This window comes from Tamandua tetradactyla, chromosome X (assembly GCF_023851605.1).
Source record: "Tamandua tetradactyla isolate mTamTet1 chromosome X, mTamTet1.pri, whole genome shotgun sequence".
Lineage (NCBI taxonomy): Eukaryota > Metazoa > Chordata > Mammalia > Pilosa > Myrmecophagidae > Tamandua > Tamandua tetradactyla.
In genome coordinates, this window is record NC_135353.1 from 168753180 (window position 1) to 168775074 (window position 21895).

A 21895-nucleotide genomic window follows, 5' to 3' on the forward strand; every position below is an offset into this window, starting at 1 on the left:
ACAGTGTCTCCAATGAGCTAGTCCAGAGACCTGGAAAGAGATCAGTTAGCACTTCTCCAGCTACAACTGAAGGGCACCATTAAAATTCCCATTTAAGCTAGTCTTTGAATAGAAAATAACCAGAGACTATAAGCAACTATCAAGAAAACTAATCCCTTCAGAATTCTCTTTCTTATAATACTTTACCAGCTAGCCCATACTCCCTTTATTTCAGGACTAGATACTTACATTTTAAATATATTTTTGTGGTAATATATACAAACAGTTCGTCATTTTCATTATTTTAAGTGTATAATTCAGTGGCATTAAACCTATTCACAATGTTATGCCACAAGCATCCCTATCTAGTTCCAGAACTTTCTATTCTTCCCAATTAGAAAATCTGTTAATAACTTCCAACCCTCATCCTCCCAGCCTCTGGTAATCTCTAATTTACTTTCTGTTTCCATGGATTTGCTTATTCCAGAAATTTCATTTAAGTGGAATCATTATATTTCTCCTTTCGCATCTGGCTCCTTTGACTTAGCATAATGTCTTCAAGGTTCATCCACGTTGTGGCACGGATCAGGCTTCATTCCTTATTACGGCCAAATAATAGTCCATTGTATGGATGGACCGCATTTTGGTTATCCATCCTTCAGTTAATGGATTTGTCTTTATTGCCTACAAAGCTGAGGACATAAAATTGAAAATTTCCCTTTGCCAATATCTTGCACATTCACCATGGATTCAAGACTCCTCTTAAGCTTACTTAAAACCCAGGCATATTGACTAACACCACACAAAGCTTCTTCTCCTTTATTTTGCTTTTAATCAACATGACCTCCCCTCTGACCTTCTGCAATTTGCCTGCTGCATCCTCTAACTCTGGACGGTTCCCCCATGGTCCTTAATACTGAGGCTATCAAGAGGTTCTGCTGGGGAGTCCATAGTAGATGAAGGTGATGGAGATACCTGTACTAATTCCACAGGGGACATTCTAAATATAAGGTAAAATAATAACAAAATAGTGTAGGATGGTGCAGTTGTCTGCTTGCTTTCTACATTAGACATTTTTCTCTACCATGATTTTCTATTCAATGTAAAATGGAGATATATGTACATTTTAAGCAAAGATGCTTTACAGATCTGTGAAAGGGAGAATACTATGACTACTACTAATAATAACAAGAATAATATAACAGCTGCTAGCATTTCCTGAGCACATACCACCTGCCAGATACTGATCTGAGTACTCTAAATACATGACTTCATTTAATCTAATTAATTAATCGAAGCAGGGTGAATAAACATATGGATAGAGATTGTTGGATTAGGTTTTTTTTTTTGACTGAGCCATAAATGGGTCAAGACTTAAAAGTAACAGGCATTTAAATCTATTCCTGATCCCAAATTCTGATCTCCCCTTTCAAATACATGAATTGGTATTCAATGGAATATTATTTACAACATAGGTTTAGCTCAAATGATTGAATCCAAATATGCCTTGCAATATTTAATTAGCAAATGAATGGGATAATTGGGAGGGTTTGTTGCTAGATACAGTCCCGTAGCATACATGTCTATATTTTATTGTCTGCCCTGTCCATTATTTAATTTTGGACACAGACATCCTTTTCTACTTTAAACATTTAGAGTATATGCAGTAGACTCAAGAACCCAGACTCAATGAAATCCTGGAATTTAGGTGCTAGAGAGAACAATTACAGATCATTGGTTCAAACAGGTTTCTTTTAAAGAACAAAGAACCTGTGGCTAGAAATGAAAGGAGTCCTTGCAGAATCTAGGTCTACTGTCTCAATTAAATTCAGCATTCCAGAAATCTTTTCATGCTATTTGAGAAATGTATAGTGCAGTATTGCTGGGAAAACTTTATGCAAGCTACTTAACCTCTCAAAACCTCTACTTTCTCACCTATAAACCTAAGAGGATGATAAAAACATATCATAGTATAATTGTGAAGACTAAATAAGTTCATTCATAGAAAAGGCTAAGATGAGTGAGTATAATATAATAAATGCTTTTACATTTTAGCTTTTGTCTGTCAGTAGTTATTTATTCTTATTATAATAATTAGTATCATTAAAGTGCTCATGCATATTTTTATTAATTCTGTTTGAATTAATTTGGCAACTTACTTCCCTGTTAATTTATTATGGACCCTCTTTATGAGAACTATTTATGAAACACTGTTAAAAATATTAATTAAAATGTGTGATGTAAATTCAAAGTAAGGTAATATTATTCCTAGGCTCAAGCATATGAAATTAAGGTTCCAGCTTTTTTAAAAATGGTAACACTATTACAAAGTTGATGAGACTCAGGGCTTTATGATTTATAAGCCAAATTGATTTTTGAGGCCCAAAATCAATAATCTGCACAATGAATTTCCAACTATGTATTGCAGCCAAAATTTTGAATCACAAGTCCTGTGTTGGTCCTGCTGCAATGTTCCCTCATCTTTTTTAACTGTCCTACTAAAGTACTGTTTAAATCTCTAGACTAAGGTTGCAGAACCTCCTGCTGTAGATAGTTATTTTTTTAGCAGAGACTCAGAAAACAAAGAGGAAGAAAAATGTTTCCTCTATTCTTGCTTCCTTATCAATGGGTTTTGTGATACACTGATTTACTATGAGCTTTCCAAATATGTGATCTGAAGCACACATTTAAAATCAAGAATAAGGAAATGAAGGGAAAAAAGCATCCTTGAGGATACAGATTAATTTGCAAGAGCAAAGTCTTTAAAATTGAAGATACCTACGGCAAGTGAAGATGCAAAATATTTCAAGTGAAGATGCAGAATATTTCTCACAAAGAGGGCCCAGAATAAATTAACAAGGAAGCAGGTTGCCAAATTAATTCAAACAGAATTAATAAAAATATGCAGGAACATTTTAATGACACTACTACTACTACTAATAATAATAATAAACAAGTACTGACAGACAAAAGCTAAAATTGGTGGACAAGTGAGTGAAACAGTACTCCCAAGGGAATAAAGTGGAAAATAACTTCAATACCACCACCCACACAAGAAAGACAGTGGAATGGTTTTCCATGACCCTCTGGCTGCAGCTTGTCCTTATCTTTAATCATCACTGGATTCTTGACATGGACTTTATGTTAGGAATTCCATTCTTCTACTTCTTAAGGGGTACTGAGTAAGGAAGCCCAATAAACATATTCAAGAGGCTCATGGAAGTTTCAACACTCAAACCCAGGAGGCAGCTTAAGGGCATAGAGTCCACCATGCAGTGCAGCCAGCTATGGAGGGGCCAACAAGGTTTGTAGGTTTGACCTCAAGTATTTAGGCAGCAGTCAACCTGGAAGGAATTCTTCCCCCTCTTAAATCAAAGGCAAGCTCTATAACCTCTCCCACTGCTGCTTTGGGAGCAGAAAAAGGAGCTGTGGCTAACAGGTAGACAAGTGGCATTTAGAGGAGATGACCCTGTCCTGATTACCTTCATTTCCAGTACCACTTAGACCTGGAACAAAGTAGACTTGCTACTTTGCTCAGTAGCAAAGTAACAGGAGTCGCCCTTCAAATTTAGAAATGCTTCCAGTGGGACTTTGGAGTGTGCGCCTCCAGAGGGACTGAGAGAATTCAGACCCCACTCCAGGGAATGTCCGCTCTGAGGCTGGCCAGCTGAGCAAATGACCTGCCATGCAGAACAAGGTCATGGAAGACGAAGGGACAAAAGCAAGCAGGGGCCATTCCCAGAATCTCTTTTGGCATTTTGCTGAGACAGGATGGGAGAACAAATACATAGTATATTACTCGAAGGCTTGTTGGTATGTCTGTCCACATACAGGTGGGATTTATGGTGTGGATTCAGTCAGCGCTAATAAACCCTTGAGGTTGTTTTATAGTCTAATTACATGGCCCCTGTCTTTCACCAAAACCGACTGGCCTACCACCTCCTTGACCAGTGGTGTCTGCCCCAAATTCATTCCCACTCTAGAAGGGCTACATTTTTTACAGACACATCCATCCCACTGTGTTGCTGTCTTCTCAGAAAGTTCTCTGAGTATAAAGTTACAAAGAGTTTCTAATATGGAAGTGTTTGCTGCATCTGTCAATGCAGTTATTCTTTCCATTTCAAATTAAGTGGTGACATCCTTTCGTGTCTCTTTTGCCTCTTTAATTGTGAGACTGCACGAAACCAAATCAAAATGTCACATTTCGTAAACAAAGCAAAATGGTTTTTCTTAAAGTCAGTATTCAAAGCTTCAAAGATTGTCAGAGAAGCTTATTTTCTGCATATTTTCTTCTTCCTAAAGCATGGTATATTTACCTGCTAAAAATCAGATGCATAAATGCATTTATAAGATGGTTGTTACTGATGAAACTTGGCAGGAAGGAAATAACACTGTCCACAAAGCTATTGGACAGGCAATTCTGCCTTCCAAGGATTAAAGTTAAAAGACATAAAATGCTGTAATTTTGTGATTTTTGTATTTTTCTGGCTATTGTTTTACTTCAGCATGAAAAAAAATTATGACAACAATATTCTTTCCCTAATAATTTTCTATAAACTTGGACATAGATATGTACAAAAGTACATTTTGCCCTAAAAAAGAGATAATGTGGAACAGGAATGTTCCTGATTATTTGTTCTTCCAATTTAAGTAATTGATAAACATCAGAAGCCATCTTCCTCTAAATTACAGCCAAGTTAGTGACCTTAAAGAAATGAAATTTAGGGTGGGCCACGGTGGCTCAGCAGGCAAGAATGCTTGCCTGCCATGCCAGAGGACCCGAGTTTGATTCCTGGTGCCTGCCCATGTAAAAAAAAAAAAAAGAAAGAAAAGAAATTTTTTGCTAAGTACACTGAGTGCTCAAGTTCTGGAAATAAGAGAAGTTTGTTCAGATTTAATTTTTTTTTCCATCAGGGGAATGTGGGACACCCAATAAGCAAGATCCATTTTGTATTGAGGAGTCATTAGAGAAATATGCTATTTTACATCATCTTCACCTTTTTTCTACTGCTTTGGAACAAACCAAGTGGCTTACATAGCCCAATCATAAAGAATCTTTTCTTCGCAGGAAAGGTTATATCCTAAGTGGACAGAGGCATATTAAGGCACCATTGCTACCTGCCTAGGGGACCAAGTGCCATGCTGGAAGATTCCAGAAATATCTGAAAGCACAAACACTCTTCTTCAGACTCAGGGAGTGATCCTGAATTCCCACCACCCAAGGCTTCTTGGGGCAAAAGTTCTTTCAGCTTGTAGGGAAGAGGTAGGCTCAAATGCTTGTACTTTCTGTTTCATGGAATGTTTCATTACCTTCTGTTGAAATCTGGGAACTTTTGATATTTTAATGTGTTAATGCTGGAATTTAGACCCTAAGACATCTGCTCCTTAAGCTTGTATCCACCAAATGTTATGACAGAGCTTTCCCTGAAGGCCAGGAGCTAACAAAATAAAAGAAAAAAGAAGGAAAAAGAAGAAAACACCTTGCCCAGTCTGGACGATTTAAGCTGTGTGAGCGCTCTCCCTCAAGGCTTACCCATACAATGAGTTTAGCGAATAGCTCCAGGCCAAAGCATAGATGCCTCCCTGGTCCTTTTGGCATATGTATCTTGTCTGGGGCATGTACATATGGCCCTAAGAATCCCCCCTTTTACACAGATATGAATGTTCCCTCTTCCTCACAGTCCTGGGTGCTACACTGTGTGTCCTACAGTCACCCATTCCTTGTCCAGGCAGCAGAACAAGACTGCTGTCCCCCAGTGTTCTCAGGAGGCTGTGGGAGCTGCCTTCTGAGCACAGGGCAAGTTCTGGGATAGAGAGTCCCTCAGAACATCACCAGAGAACTTAGACCAGACAGACATGCTGCCAGTAAGTCACCAGGGTTCCTCTGCTCCCTGCAGAAGCAGGACCAGGTTTCTGGTGAAGAGTGGGGCACGAACCCACTGGGGCACCACAAGATCTTACTGCTTAGAAGTAGCCTTTTGCTTGATTTGGCACTCACTCTCTTATTGCAGTCCTTTAACTGTTCTCTGGAGCTTTGAGAAGGATGCTTCATTCAGTTCTCACTGGTTGTTCAGAGCTTCTGTGAAGGGTAGAGCTCTGAAGAATCTCACTCTGTCATCGCAACCAGGGTGGGGACAGTCCTTGCAATGATTTTTCTGATACAAAGGGATATGTGAGATGCTGCACCAACAGCCTAAAACAATGCTCTTGGCAAAACCACAGAACTGTAGTCTCAGTGTCTCATCCAGGTGGATCAACCTTTGCATGAATAGAGAACATTCCAACTTAGCAGCACAGGGCAGAGATTGAAGTCAGGGCCACTGGTCAGCATCTCATATCTATCATTTCTTCCAACACTTGCTCGATTATTCACCAATTCTTAAGGTGACAGCAAAGAGATAAGGTCTGTACACGTGATTTTTATTCTTATTAATAATAAATCCAAATTTTCCTTTCAAAGCTGGAAAGAGCCTAAACTTAAATAAACTTGCATAAAAGTATCTCATATATTATTTGAGGAAGCCCCATAACAAAGTATACATTAAGCAGCCTCAAAGAGAATAATGACATGTTCTTGTTAATTTTTTTTGCACGTCCTGAAGCTCGCTGGGAAATCATTATATTTTGCAATTGAGCATGTGACTGGTGATTTTTATCCTGTCTCTTTATTAAGCAATTTTGACAATCGTGGAAAGAGATTTATGCATAGGTGGTCTGTATTAATCACTCTTTTACAATTTATGGGCTGTTCTCTCCTCCGTCATATTTTTCTGAAGATTCAGACCCTCTTTGTGTACCTCACATTCAGGTGAACAGTGGTCTGTAGTGGAAATGATTGCATTTCTCTCCTGCCTAGATCTGCTTGAATAAAACATTAGCTCCTTGGGCAGGGGTGGTTTCACTCCAGTCCCTGTCAAAAGGTCCCTGGAAGATGGGGTGTGCCGTCATGCTCTATCTCATGATTATCTCAAGGACCAGAGTTTGCAAAGACACGACTTGAGGTCATATTTTATCTGACCCAGGGATAAGCTCCCATCCCAAACATCTATCTAAGATTTGATGGACTGGGATAAACTAGTGGATCTCTTATTTTTTTCTTAATGGCAGTTGCCACTTTGAGGAATTAGCATCGCATGGAAGTTACTTAATTAAGCAGACTTTACAAGCGCATGTAATTTTAGGAAGCATTATTTAGGATGCAGTTGAAGAGAAACTTAATGTAAAAATGCCACGTGTCAACACACACGTGTGCATTCCAAGAAAACTTAGAGCCTTTTTAAAGTTCCCAAAGGGAATTTTCAATGAGGCAAAACAGTGTGAAAATAAAATCCAATTTGTTGCTCGAGTTGAGCTTTGATAATTGTGCCATGGATGCCCTGGGATTAAAGTATTGACTGAATATTTAAAATGCTCTTTGTAAGCTAAAAATAATGGTGTTATATGTGGCTACTATGGCTTTCCCATCATGTCATCCCAGGGATGTTGGGGCTTCAAAAAAAATCCTGACCCTACTTGCTAGATGACAGAGGATCTTTTTGTTGTTATTGGTAAAAAAGATAAGAAAAAAGTTGACTTCTTTAGGAATCTTTATAATGTAATGTTTAAAACAGAGTGGCCATCCCTCTCCCACACACACAAAAAAAGACTGGCTCTTTTTCACTCATCTCATGAGCAAATAATTTTTTTTTAACTGTAATGTCAAATGGTATCAAATTTGGTAAATTTAGTACTGGTACAATGAACATGATTTTTTTTATCATTTGCTTTCTGTTAGGTATGTTCTTTTTATCTTACATAGGTATTGCACAGCTCTTGGTTTGTCATTGATCTCTTAGTTTGATTTATCTTCTTTCTGACATATGGAAATTTTGGATTTTACATAGGGAAACCTAGCAGTCTTTTCCTTTTGCACTTCTTCCTTTGCTTTTTAGCTTAGGAAGACCCGGCTCAGCTATATAATAGATAAATATTTCCCAGTACATTTACTTCCGGTCTTTTTCAGTTCCATTTCACAAATTTATCAGCATGGGGAACTTACTTAGAGGTAGGTGGAGCAGCTGCATATAATAATATGTAAGACAGAACCAGATTAAAATTCTAGCTGTCATATGCTACCTCCCTCACGTGAGGTCTGCTGTGTTCGTCTTCCAACCTCTGATTCCCTGAAAAATTGACTTCATCTTAACCAGCAGCAATACCTTCTTCACCATTTTCTTCACCATCACCATTGTCTTCATCTTCATCATCGCCATCATCATTTTCTTCACCATCACCATCATCCTATCTTTTAAGTGCATGCAAAACACTCAGCACAGTACCAGGCTGCCGTGGGTAAACTTCCACATCTCATCCCAAAGTTACTTATTCTCTCGCCGATCAATGTGGAATGTATTCTCAGCCTTTAGCTTTGAAATTCCACCTTTAAATTCACCTCAGACTCTGTTTCTGGACTTTCTGTTCTCGGGCCCCTTTCTGTCTCTTCCAGAACTTTAGTTATGCATTTTAAACTCTACCAGGCACAATTTTAAGCAAAATGCAAATTAAGACTACCTTTAAGAATTCATGCCATATTCAGCCTTCACTGCAGAAACAAGCAATTAGACTAAAATACACACTTGACTTTCTTTGGAAACTTGGGGGTTTCCAGCCTGTCCCCTGGAAACAGGTAGCAGGGATGTGACAGGGTCCTGCCATCTCCACAGTTAGATCTCACTGCTACCTCCATATCACAGAGTTGGCAGGGTGGGGGGAGGACTGTGGTACAGACCGCCAGAAGCCAGTAGGCTTTCATGTACCCCTCAACTCTCAGGGGTCCAGACAAAACTAGGAACTTTGGGTGGTTTCCAACCACAGCAATTTTTCAAGCCTCAGTCTTGAGTGTTTGTTGGATGAAATAACAAGGTGATAATCAACTTAGGGTTCATGATGGTACCACAGCCCTCCTGTAAAGTATTTACCCTTTATCCATCCCCTCTCTCTGCCCAGCCATAACCCCCCACCTTAACAGTGAGTGAGGGTAAGGAGCCCTCATCATCATAGGATGGCTGAACTGTGGTATGACCGTAATTAGAAAAGATGCCAGCTCAACACTCCAGCTTCCTAGTTCCTTGGCTTGCTGACAACAGGAACCTCATTTCTGGCCTTCCTTTATCAGCCTATGGTCACACCATTGACCCCACCCCACCCACCCCAATACACACCAGACTCCTTCTACTACTGGAATTAAACATTTTCACCTCCTAACACCTTTTCTCCCACATATTAGTACCTCCAATCATCACCTCCCAACCCTGAGACCCATTCTTTCCTCATTCCCAGACTATGCTGGTCTTTTCTGAGCATGATTGTAATCATAAGTCAATTAATTAAATGATCTTCCTGTCTGTCCTTGAAATGGGCTGAAAAGCAAATAATGTACCTGCTGGAATTTGCCAACACTCAACTTCTGGTCTCCAATCACAGCTGAGCACAGATACAGCTCATAAGCCATCCTCTGACCAAGCTCCTTTGCTCTTAAAAGGAAATCTCCAAACTCACTGACCTCCAGCTTTTCCATCCTGCTCACTCCTCAAGCCACTCAACCCTACAAGTCATAGAAGCCAAGTTCCCTTGGCCCTTTTCACACTCTCTTTACCTAGAAGCTCTCAAGCACTGATGGGTACTGATCCTTCTTCCCTGAAATGTTCTTTGAACCTGGATTCCACGACCTTACTTCTTCCAGCCTTTGGCTTCTCTGACTCTGGTAGAAGTTTCTTGTTTCTTTTGTGGGGTGGGGGTGGGGTGGGGGTCTTTCCCCCTGCCCTTCCTTTGAATGCTTCTGGCCTTCCATTCTTATATGCACCAGGAGTGAGCAACTCATTTTTACTTTTTGAAGCAGATCCCGTTTATCAAGTATAAAAAAAATTTAAAAATTCAAGATAGAAAATTGATGCCCTGAATCCCAAGGGAAATAGCCCTCATGGCATAGATTACATTCTCTACAGACTACAACAAAGTCAAAGAGAAAACTGGTATTGCTTTCTCAAGCCCCACAAGGTTAGTTTTGGAGAAGTAAAAGCATGAAGGTTGATATCTAAACTTTTATCCTGAATTTAGATGGAGATACAGTGTGGGCTGCTCAACTGCCTTAAACATTCCTGCAGGGTTATCTTTTGCACCCTCATGATTGGACTGATACTTGTGTATATAAGAGAATACCACCTCTGCCGCATACATTGCAGTGTACCTAGTAATTTCTGACATCTTGAAGCAGTCTGGGTAAACATTGGGCATCCAATCCCTATGATATCACTTTTAAAAATTAGTTATTGAGCATGTACTATGTGCCTGACATAGGATTTTGGATTTTGAAAGATGTTGCCCATATCAACTAAACTAAAAATGAGCATCATCATCATCATCATCATCTTCACAGCATCCTGCATCTCATAAACTAAAAACAATGTTAGTCCAGCTCTCCTAGAAGGAATCCATTTTTAAATGGACAATTCATTAGAGCCACGCTAGCCAACCCCTATTTAGAATTCTGCAGCATATTTCAGGAGCTTGGACCTAGACCTAAGGTCCTCCCTTTCGAGAGTTTCCCTGTACTTCTTGAGGTTCTTATCACTCTCCTGAACTCTTGTTCCAAGGCCCTCCAAAGGATTCTCCACCCTTTGAGAAGGGTTCCGTGGGTGGATGTTGCTGGTAAGTGGCACATGGAAGGATGAATGCATTCTCTACTACTGCCCAGCTCATTTTTAATGAATTCAGCCCTTACTTTCCCTCCTGCTTCTCCGTTCCATTCTTGCATTGGGAGGCTGGAACTATCCAGCACCTCAATGGGAGGGGCAGTGCAGAAGGAGAAACCGAGGACTGCCACACCAGACACAGCCACAAGAGGGGCAGCAAGATATAGATTCCAAGCAACTGGAAACCAAACTAGGAGGAATTTTGCAACATCATTTTCAAGGCTGATGTGTCTTCTTCTAGAGGAGAAAGGCTCACAGTTTTTGTGTTTGAAAGGAAGAAGTCCACTGTAAGCCATCTGGTCCCAACGCTTAACAGTAGCAGGGATTTCCTTTTTCCTTTTCACATAGGAAGGTTTCATGGCCCATGATTGGAAGTCAGAAATTTGTTTCACTTTACCACCCTCTACTTGCATTTCCCTTTACAAAAGGTAGAACCTGCTAGTCTAATACTGAGCAAGCAATGATTTATGATTCCTTCATGTGTTCTATTGATAGCAAGGGGCTCTAAATAAACGCTGATTGCATGCAAATTCTGCCTAATAGACTGATGGAATGAGAGCTGAAAAATACAAGTTGCAGATAAGGAACAAAGGGTGCTACCTACCCTTCCTCCACTCCAGCTCTCCCTACCCCTTCCCACTGACAGCACACTGGTGAATGTCACTGCACTTTCAAAGGGAGAAACACAGCAAAAACGACGCAACCCAAATACTTTCTGTACACTTGAAAACAAGGCAATTTTCAGAACTGTATTCCTCCCCAACACATCACTCCTTAACAATTAGTTGGAGTTGGAAACGGAATTTTTGAAATAGCACCACAAGTGCCCAAGGATACAACTGTGTGTCCAGCTGAAATGATGAAGCTAGCTGTTTTCATTTGCCCCTTTTATGAAGCCCTTTCCCTTTCTAAATGACCCCAGTATTTCCTCTGCATCACTTTCTGCTGTGTTATAAGGACTTCTGCAGGATCTTAAACCCTTTAGTAGCCTCTATGTTCCCTGAAACCCAGAGTCTTATCATCATTGCATCTCCCAAAACAATGGTGTACTCAGTCCACATCCAATAAATGCAATTAATGAATGAACTTGCCCTTTCCCTGTGATTTATTATTGACCATATATCGCTATGATGCAGCCTTTCTGAATTAAACACAAAGCAGTAGAGCAAGGGAGTAGAGACTTCCCGTTCTGGATAGGAAACCGCATGTAAATTCCTACCCAGGACTTACTAATTTTGATACCTGAGTCAGTGTACTTAGCTTTCTCCAGTGCTTACCTTAATAATGCTACATGCAGCACTGGCTGCTGGCAAAGCACAAAGAGACATAAAGCTTGGAACTCACAGAGAAATCCCACCTTGGCGAAGTATTGCACCATACAATCATGCTGCATTCCTAAATTTAGAAGTAGAAGTGCCTGAACAGCAGATAGTGGTCTCTCCAGTTAATTGTTGCTATCCCAGCTGCCCTGGGTGTGGAGTATTTCTTTTGAAGCAAATACCCCTAATTTATTTAATTATATAATCATTCAAAATGCTTACAGTTCCCCGCAGTATAAGAATGAAAGCTCTTCCTTGGAAAGAAGGAATGTTCTTTCAAATACTCAAATATATGGGACTTCTAATACAATTAAAACATCCTGATAAATTAATATAATGGCCTAGGGGAATTATTTTATATTTTGGCCCAAAAGAGAGAACCTCATTATCTATAGGTATTATATAAGGATCTAGTATCATTCTCAAAGATTGAAAAAATGCTCTCCATTCTATTTTTGAGGGAGCTAGTTGTAGGATGAGACTGGCAGTTATACTTCATAATAAATCAGAGTAGGCATATGTGGGCCATTATAATAAATACAAATTTAATTAAATAAAAATAAGTGTGATTCAGCATAGGCTTGCTTGCTAGCCAACAGAAATCTTAGTGTTGTGTAAGAAACCCCATATAGTAAACTATAACACTCATTAAAGAGAAAATAGTCTACTGATTTACACTACAAAATATTCTACTGATTTATACTAGTAAGGTATGGAAAATGTAAATTGATTTACTTGCAACATTTGAAGAAGAAAGAGGTAAAAAAAAAAAAAAAAGGAGGCAGGCTTCTATGGGTATATCTAAATGCCCTAAACATAATGAATTCTTATAATTTTTGCTTGGGAAATGTTCCGGTTTTGATATTCTAGTATTACTTATCTATACTCATTTCTGTGATTTTATAGAATTGCAGAGTGTTAGAGAAGAAAGGAACTTGAAAGTTGCCTAATCTAGCTCTTCACGTAAAGATGATGAACCTGAAACGTAGAGGTTTCAGACGTGCATCCAATTTCACAGAGAGACAGTTAAAGGAAGAGTCAGAAGCTAGAACAAGGATCTAGGCTTCTTGTCTCTGAAGACGGCACTCCTTCCATGATTCAAAATAGACCTTGTTCTTATAATCACCAAAATAGGTCCATCGTGACATTCAAGTTGTTTAAAACAAACAAGCTCAAGTTTCCAGCAATGTTCAAGTATTTCCAAAATGTCTATATTAAAAGTTAAAAGAAAACCCATAAAACTATCAATTTAGTGCACAAAAGAAAAGAAGGGAAGAAGAGGAGTGAGGAAGGAAAAAAAAGGAAAGAAAACAAATAAACCAAAATCTTAAGCAATGTGGTTGATGAGAAGCATTTGGACAACCTGTTTTTGTAACTTTGCCCAAATGGACCAAGCAATATAGAATCAAGAGACTATGCCACAAGAAAAACACAGGAACTTGCACAGGAAGTTCAGAACCTATGGGTTTTCCATCCCTTTCGTTAACCCACATACCACTGTTTCCTCTGAGCTCTATGGAGTAGAACTGAGATGGTTGAGATGTGCAAAAGAAAGCAAAAGCATGATAAGGATGTTTTCCTAGGCATGTGGCAGACATGTACTTTAAACGAAGACTCAACAAGAAAGTCTTCCCAATATCTAAAAAAATTCCATGTTTCTCGGAATAAAGGGTGATCTATTAGGAAGCTGTAGAAGGGGCACGAGGACCAGAGTGGGCTCAGGTAGGCAGCAGGAGGCTGTTCTAATAGAACATGAGCCCTAAAAGAAGCAAAAATGGTTGCTTGAGGCAGTGATGAGAAGTGCACCCACAGATGACCCCAAGGCGCTTACTCCCCAAGGCTGTACCAAGTTACAGGTTAATATTTCCAAAAGTTAGGGCACCACTTATCTAACTCTGTAACTGACAAGGTCTTGTACATGCCTAATTGTCAATAGAAAAAGTTATGATAAGGATTGATACTTTGGTTTTATGATAAGGATTGATGCTTTGGTTTTATTTATCCATTAATCTCTTTGATCACCTACCCACAGACCCAAAGCCATGGATTGAATGGCAGCCCCAAATACGCACATGGGGTCAAAATTCTGTTTACCTTCAGAAATAATGGTTGGTTGGTTAAATTTTAAAAACAGACAAACATATGTGTTGGCTGTCAAGGCTTCTGGGTCAGAGGTAGAAGTTCATAGAAAATTAGATACAAGGAAGAGAAGACTTAGATACCTCTAAGTACCCATCAAGGTGGTACGTACCAATGCTCCAATCCATTTCCTCGGTGCTGTCTCCGTAGGCACCATGCTGACTCTTGCCAGCAAAGTCCTTGGAGGAGAAGAGGGCTGTGTGCACGTGAAGGTAGGACAAGACCAAGAGGAACGGCATCTCAGCACTCCTGCAAAGCAATGCCAACACCCATATAAGCCCATGGACCACCGTTCCGATGGAGACCAGCTGTCATTAGACAACACCATTGGGCAATTCATAAAATAGCAAAAAACGATAGCAGCACACCTTCTATTCAGAGAAAGGGGAGTCTTTGCAGTGTCCCAATGAAATGATTTATTGTTACCCTCTATGGATCTGCAAATAGAAGGACTGGGCCCCCATTTGGCTTCCAATGACAAGTCATGCAGAAACACGAGGGAAGATTGCCTAGTTTTTTGGGCTGTATTCTTCCTTCTGTACAATGATACATATGAATTTAAGCACCTTCAAAATAATGTTCTCTTTGGGGGAAAAAAGCATGTACATGCACTATCACCTAATAAAGGCAGTCTCTTGGGTGCCAGCTACTTTCATCAAAATCTCTTTAATGTCAATTCACTTTGCTGTTCTCCAAACTCTCCCATTTCCAACTACAGACCAAGTCTCCCAGAATGAACACAGACTCACGGTTTATTGACTTCAAACTCCGAACTTTTGTTAGTTCAATGGAACATTCCTTGAACTGGCCCAAACCTCTATTTTTATCTACAGAGATGAACATTACTGCAAACATATTTTTTTCAGTTAAGAGTGAACTTAAACCTGGGGTGCATGGGTAGTTCAATGGTAGAATTCTCGCCTGCCATGCAGGGGACCCAGGTTCAATTTCCAGCTCAAGCATTTCCCAAAACAAACAAATAAGCAAACAAACAAACAAAATTTTAACAAATGATGTTGGAAAAGCAGGAAACTGGCATGGAAAAAGAATGAAATATGACCCCCACCATACAGCATACAAAAAGAAAAAAAAAAAAAAAAGAATGAACCTAAACCTACTTTATTTTCCTTGGTTAGAACACATTAGAACAGATGCTAGAAAGTTACGAGTCACTGGCAATGTCCGGTCCCTTTTGCACCTGCCATAGAGTGGTTACTGTGGGTAAAACTGAGCTCTCACCACCGAGCATTCTGAAGGGATCAATGAGTCACAGCTCATCCTCTCTGCACCCACTTGACCCTTGAGAAAAGCACTTGATGTTGCATTCCAGTTACACGAAACAGGCTCAATCTTTACTGCTGTCTAGGGAAACACCGGCGATTCCTTTTCAGCTAAAAGGAAATGCTGGGTCACTGGCTGCCCTGCAGGCTACTGGGAAAAAGCGTGTGCCCGCTTGCTAGAGTGGGTGGACGCAGCTATCAGGAGATGCAGGCATGCCTCACCTTTAACCTTGATCAAGCGCTGCCCACGCTCTGTGACCTGCCTTCTCACTCATTATAGCTCTTCCTTTCATTACTTCTCTGACCCAGGTGGATTCTTTAAATCTCTGGGCCTTGTGTTTCTCCTCGCAACATGCAAAGTTCCGACTTGCCTATGTCTCAACGCCAGCACCGCACATGGCACAAGCTCTATGCACACCTGGGGCTTCACGTCCTGCCTGTGATGATCCTTCAACCTAAAATTCTTCCAAAGGGATCCCACAGAACTGCCCCTCTTCCCAGGTAAACCCCACAAGGCTAAGCACCATGGGGCCTTCCTTTCCAATTGAGTACCCAGAGCACAGACTATGAAGGTGTTCACTACTCTTGCCAAAGGAATGAGCAAATGAGTGAACAAATGAATGAAATTCCTAATAAAGCACTTGCTCCACTACACAGGAGCTGTGTCTCCTTTCTCATGCTCCCACTAAACTACAAGCAGAGGCATGTCATCTTTGCATTCCAGTGCACTGAGGGCAAGTAGCACAAGCTATAAACATCTATCTTTGGGTGAGAGTTCCCATCAGCTGTCTAGGCTTTGGCAGCCCCATCCAGCAGTGGAGTGAACCGGGTGGGGTGGGGGGTGGGGGTGGGTAGGGCTGATGTGCGACATCGTTTTTCTAAAAGTTGCTTGAGAGTAGCAACTTTATAGGCTAACTTCTGATCTACTTTTCTAGTCATTTTGAAGGGCTCATTGCCTGTGTTTAACAATCTTACCAGCCAATAAAAGTCCTAAAAAACTACATATTTGATGAAAATGAATTTTGTTTTTAGAATTTTTAAAAATGCCTTAACTCTTCCTAATAACCAAAACCATTTCAGAATTAGGAGCAAAGAAGTGAACAGATGCATACTTTTCCAAGTGCTTTTGTAATTCCTAACGTTAATAGAGCTTGGGTCTGGCAGCCCAGACAGCTCCTCCTGGGTCAATTCCTGGGCTCTACTGGCTGGAACACTTCTCTTTTAAGGTCAATCTTTGCATTTATTAGGCCCGAGTCTTTTAAAACAGAAAATAAGGCCAAAACATTGCAGTCTGAGTGAAAGCTGAGCCAGGTACCTCCTGTTCTCTGAAAACAGGCAGATCAAATTCAGCAAGTTATCACTAGTCATGTGTACTGTGTTTTAGAATCATAGTGCCTGGGGAAGTATTATGTCACTTTATTTTTTTTTTACAAGCATATAAGATGGAGGAATTATTACTTCTCAACTAAGAAAGCAAAAAAAAAAAAAAAAAGAAAAGATTATAAACAGCTTGTGTTAAACAGCATCATGGGAATCAGATGTCAGATGGGAACCCATATGGTCTGAAGAGTCCATAACTCACCATTACTTCTTAGAACAAACAGAAGAGATGCTGGTGCTCAAACAGACCCCTACTCACATCATCCTCACCCCAATCTCTACATAAGAATGTCTACTGAGGCATCCCTTTGGTGACATCCCTTGAAGAACCTAGGGGAACCCAAATGAAGCCATTGCTACATCAGGGCCGTCTGTCATACACAGCAGCCGTAAGTCTCTACCTCAGTCACTCTGGGGAACGATGGTTCACACAGGGCCAAACTGCACTTCCTTGTCCTTCTCAAAATAAAGGCTGTGGCCTTCCTGAAAAATTCGCTTAGATTCTTCAAAACAAACTTTACACTCATTATGTTCATTTCTAGACAGTTGCATTATATATGGACATAATTTCACTGCAATTTCTCTCTCATCTGTTTTCCCATCTACCTTTAGATTTAATGTTAAGAAAAAGATACAAGCAAGCTTAAAAAGTTAGTCTTGTGAGCACAATAGATGGTCATGGATGGAAATGCTGGATGTGACAGGCAGAGCTGGCTGCAAATGACGAGCCATTGCATGTTATCTCCATGGGGCTCTGGTTTCTTGCCCAACAATTTTAAGAAAAAAGACAAAGCAGAAAGAGGAGGCAGTCAACATTAACAGCAGGACCACAGGACTGAGCCAAGTATTTAAGAAGGGTGAGGTGAAAACAAATTAAAAATGATGAAGATGGAGCTCAAAGAAATACCACGAATGACGAGGTAGTAAGACCCGCTACTTTGGAGTTCAGGCATGCCCATGGAACCTAGCTTTCTTCTTGGGGTAGAGGAGACATCTCAGTGGACAGGGAAAAGGCCATTAATACACTTACTGTAGACATGTGCATACTTGTAGGTTCCTTTTTCTATCATCTTTCTATAAAGCAGCAGTTTTTCCATTCAGTAAGCTAGACATCACGGGTGTCACCCAAGTTTCTGGGTGTCAGAGGAGTGTGATTAGGTTTTATATACAAAAATAAACCTAGAAAACCATTACCCGGCTTGCCAAAAACATTGTAACATGAAGATTTACCACCCAGGCATTGTGGTACAATCAATGGTACATGGGAATGAGGACAAACCAGACATAAATCAGACACCCTGCAGACATGTGGGGCATGATTGGCAGCTGGCTCTCAGGCGAAAGATCTCTCACTTTGTGATATCCTTTGAGGGAGCAGGAAAGGGTTCATGGTGAGCCTCCTTGAGCAGACCTAGTCTTGCTTCTTCTAGCTGACCTTGAAAACGGAACGGCACTTCAGCGCGTTGGTGGGAGGGTGATTTCTCAATAAGAGCTTAACTCCTTTTTTATTAGCTGGAGCACTTCAGTAAACAACTCTTTTGAAAATTTATTGCCCCTGTCTTGCACACTGTGTGGAAAGATAGAACTTTCAGCTGCTTCATGCCTTCACTTCATTTGTTAAAAATACAGGTGACAGCTTGGAGCCATCACAGTAACATGCAATCATCCAATCTCAGGACAAAAAGATTTACATCCCAGAAATGTGGTGGTGAAAAATCTATGCAAGAAGGTGGCAATGATGTTTTTTCCCTTTTCTGTCGTTGACTCTACTTTTTTAAGGTCTTGAGTGCAACATTCCACACTGAGTTTTTGACCTTTATTATTCAACTAGTATTCCAATGTGAATCTCCATGGGGAGTAATGCAAATTCACACAGGAAACTGTGTTGATTCTGCGTGCCTGCTGCTGGTAGTAATTAGAAGACAGCACAAACCAGAGGACGGCATCAGCAGTCCCCGAGCCAGAGTTCACATGGCAGCTACCGCTGCTGTGTAAGGAAGATGGATTTAGACGTCCAATTGTTCCCTTCTCCCATCCCTGCATTCTACGTCTACTGAAGCTGCAGGTTGCCTATCACTTGCAACTTCTCCAATGCTTGTGACAGTTTTCGATTCTTACTCATTTCCTTGTTCCTGTTTAATAGGAGTCCTCTGTGATAGCCCAAATGGCATGGGACCTAAATAAGTCACAGACGGAAAAGAGAAAGTGGGCAGAGCTGGGTTTCCGTTCTGCCTGGAGGAAGCTGGGAGGGATGTGCGTGGGGGTTGTGTTGGAGGGAAGGAGGAGAAAGCAGAATGGGGAGGAGGGGAGGTGGCAGGGGGCAAGGAGGTCACCCGGGAGGAGCTAGAAGGGCAGACGTCAAACAAGCTAGGCTCCTAGTCATTTTAGATGAGAGAACCACGATGCCAGGTGATACTGATATGCTTGAATCATGCGGTGCTGGGAAGGGGCTGCATCTGTGGTCACACAGCTTGTCAACTGGCAGGGTTCTTAGAGAACCTGGCCTCAGGGAGCATTCAGTTTAGCTCAATCATTCCCAACTTAGGAACACGGAATCCAGTACAGAGAAATGCAAAAACACTACCCTCCCTCTAGAATTGTATTCAGTTTATAGCATGACCAGCCTGTAAAGAGTGGTGTGTCCACAGAACCCCTATATTCTTAAAGAAATATCCTGTTGGGGCTGCGCAACTTACAAACAAAGCAAGTGGCATCTACCTTTTACTGAATGAGGCGATTCTTTGAAAATAATTCTTTAATTATTTAACATTTCAGTTTCTAAATATATATGCCAATATGCATGTTGTGGATATATATATATGTGTGCGGGTTTATGCCTATTTATATAAATATACATAAATGCATACATGCATATATATTTTGAAGTTAGTCTCTAATCTAATTTTCTTTCCCTTTTTTTTGCAAGGGCAGGAACCAGGAATTGAACCCGGGTTTCTGGCATGGTAGGCAAGAACTCTGCCTGCTGAGCCACCATGGCCCACCCTAATCGGATTTACTTTTCCATCACGAATTAAAATCAATACTACCCTTATTTCTTTCCGCCTTAAACTCTAATTTGAACTAATGAAATCATCCCAAGATCTCTTTGACAAAAAGACACTTGATGCCAAATTGCACCATTCATCATAGCTATTTACGCCACTGCTCAGCAGGAAATGTGAAAGGTTAGGTTGGAGAGGCTCTGTAAGTACATTTCAGGATCCTGACTGTGCCAAATGGTGACGGTGGTACATCCAGAAAAAGGTCCTATCTTCTGATCATCCATTTATCAGCTGTCACGGATTTTAGGGAATTACAATGACACAAACCAGACTTTTAGAAAGGAGAATGCATTTGCTGTAAAACTAAAGACCATAGAAAATGGCAGGGGAGACACTTCCCTATGACCTTCTATGAGGGGCACAGATTTTCCAGGTAGATTTCCCTTCCCCTGGTTGCCTGTATTCTCCACAAATCTGATGTTCCAATTTTCTCTGTGGAGTGTTGTCAGGGATTGGGGTTCATAGGAGTCTGAACAAGGAGATCTTACTATCCTAAGACATGAGAGATTAAAGTAGAACTCTATGCCATTTCCACATTCTGGATTTGTTATACAGCATTTGCTAAAGGACATACTTAAGAAGGAGATGAAATATCTCATCTTGAGCTGAACAGAAACTTATTAGCATTTATTTAACTTTGAATTATTGCATCTTAAAATACACACGCGCACACACATAGAACACATATTTAACATATTGCATCAACTTACGTGAACCAGGGGCTTTAAAGACCAGAATCCTCGTGATGAATTTATGAATCCAATAACTGGATACAAAAAGCTACACAAATTATATGTATGCATATAAAGACCTCACTGTTCTTAGAAATTTCCTCTTTAATGTGAACATGTGTCCATTTGTAGAGAAAAATACAAAGTGGTTTCTTTCAGCTGTTTTTCCCAGCAATGAGGCAACATTTTGAATGAGACCAAAATATGGGTCTTTTCACAAAACAGGCTACCCAAGGTTAACAGCCTCTAGGGAGCCCTTTCTATCCACTGGCATATCACCTTTTTAAATTTAGCCTTGACTTGAATTGAAGACAAACTGTTTTGTGAATAAAATCAGCCTGCTCAACTCACCTCAGTCCTGTTGTCTTTATTTTCTTTTCAGAATACCCAGACACTTCTTTATTGAGATGGTGACAGCACCATTCATGACACCAGAGTCTATATCGGAATTATCAGAACCCATCCTGCTTTGGGGGCAGACGAGAGCACTGGACACGGACTCTCCTATATCGTGACAGGGTATCGAGATAACTGCCCACTGGCCTCAGCTTCCTTCCAGTAAGCCTTGCTCTGACTTATCAGCAAGCCTGCCACCAAAGAGGAGGCAGTGCAGTTGGGAATGCACCTGAAAGCCCACTTCAGCATGCAGGAGGTGCAGTTAGCTGATTAAAAATGTCCTGCCTTCAGGAGGACCTGTAGCCTTTGGTGAATCATCATTGTTTTAATCCTTGAATTGCTCTTCCTTGAGATATCTCTTTGCCCATGGGGCAGTGTTGTTTTGAAATATGAAAGAGGCACTGAGGGTGAAGTACGCATGAGGAGATGTGTACATCCACGGAGAATGACGTACAACTGGCGCCCACTCAACAAGCCTTTGCTATGCTTAAATATGCACCACACTGATTCCCCAGGCCATCGAGTTAGCACCATTTTACAGAGACACTCACATTAGAAGGTGGATGTTTGGGTTACATGATCATCCTTCATTTAGGACACAAATGGAGAGGTGGCTTTCTCTGAGAATGTTACAGTTCATTCCATCAACAAGGCTTTCTTGCTAATTAAAGCGAACTCAGGATAGTCAGTCTGCTGAATTACTATACAGCTTATAATACATGGTAAGCTAATTAACTAGCTCTCTAATAATAGAAGTAGCTCCAAGGCAAATTTACCCCGAAAAGAACAAAGTAGGGTGAGGTATCCTGGAGTGCATAGTTACATATTTTAAACCATCGCCCCCCTCCACTTGGAAATAAGCACTTGTAATCTGAAGGC

At 40.6% G+C, this 21895-nt stretch overlaps 1 protein-coding gene across 6 annotated transcripts in view; it reads right to left on the reverse strand.

Moving 5' to 3' along the window:
• Positions 1 to 21895, reverse strand: part of STS (steroid sulfatase) — a 170442-nt gene that overhangs the window by 48059 nt on the left and 100488 nt on the right. For all 6 annotated transcript variants that reach the window (XM_077145304.1, XM_077145307.1, XM_077145306.1 and 3 more), the window contains one exon: positions 14280 to 14416. In XM_077145304.1, coding sequence (XP_077001419.1) covers positions 14280 to 14416 — 137 coding nt within the window. The remainder of the gene's footprint in view (positions 1 to 14279; positions 14417 to 21895) is intronic.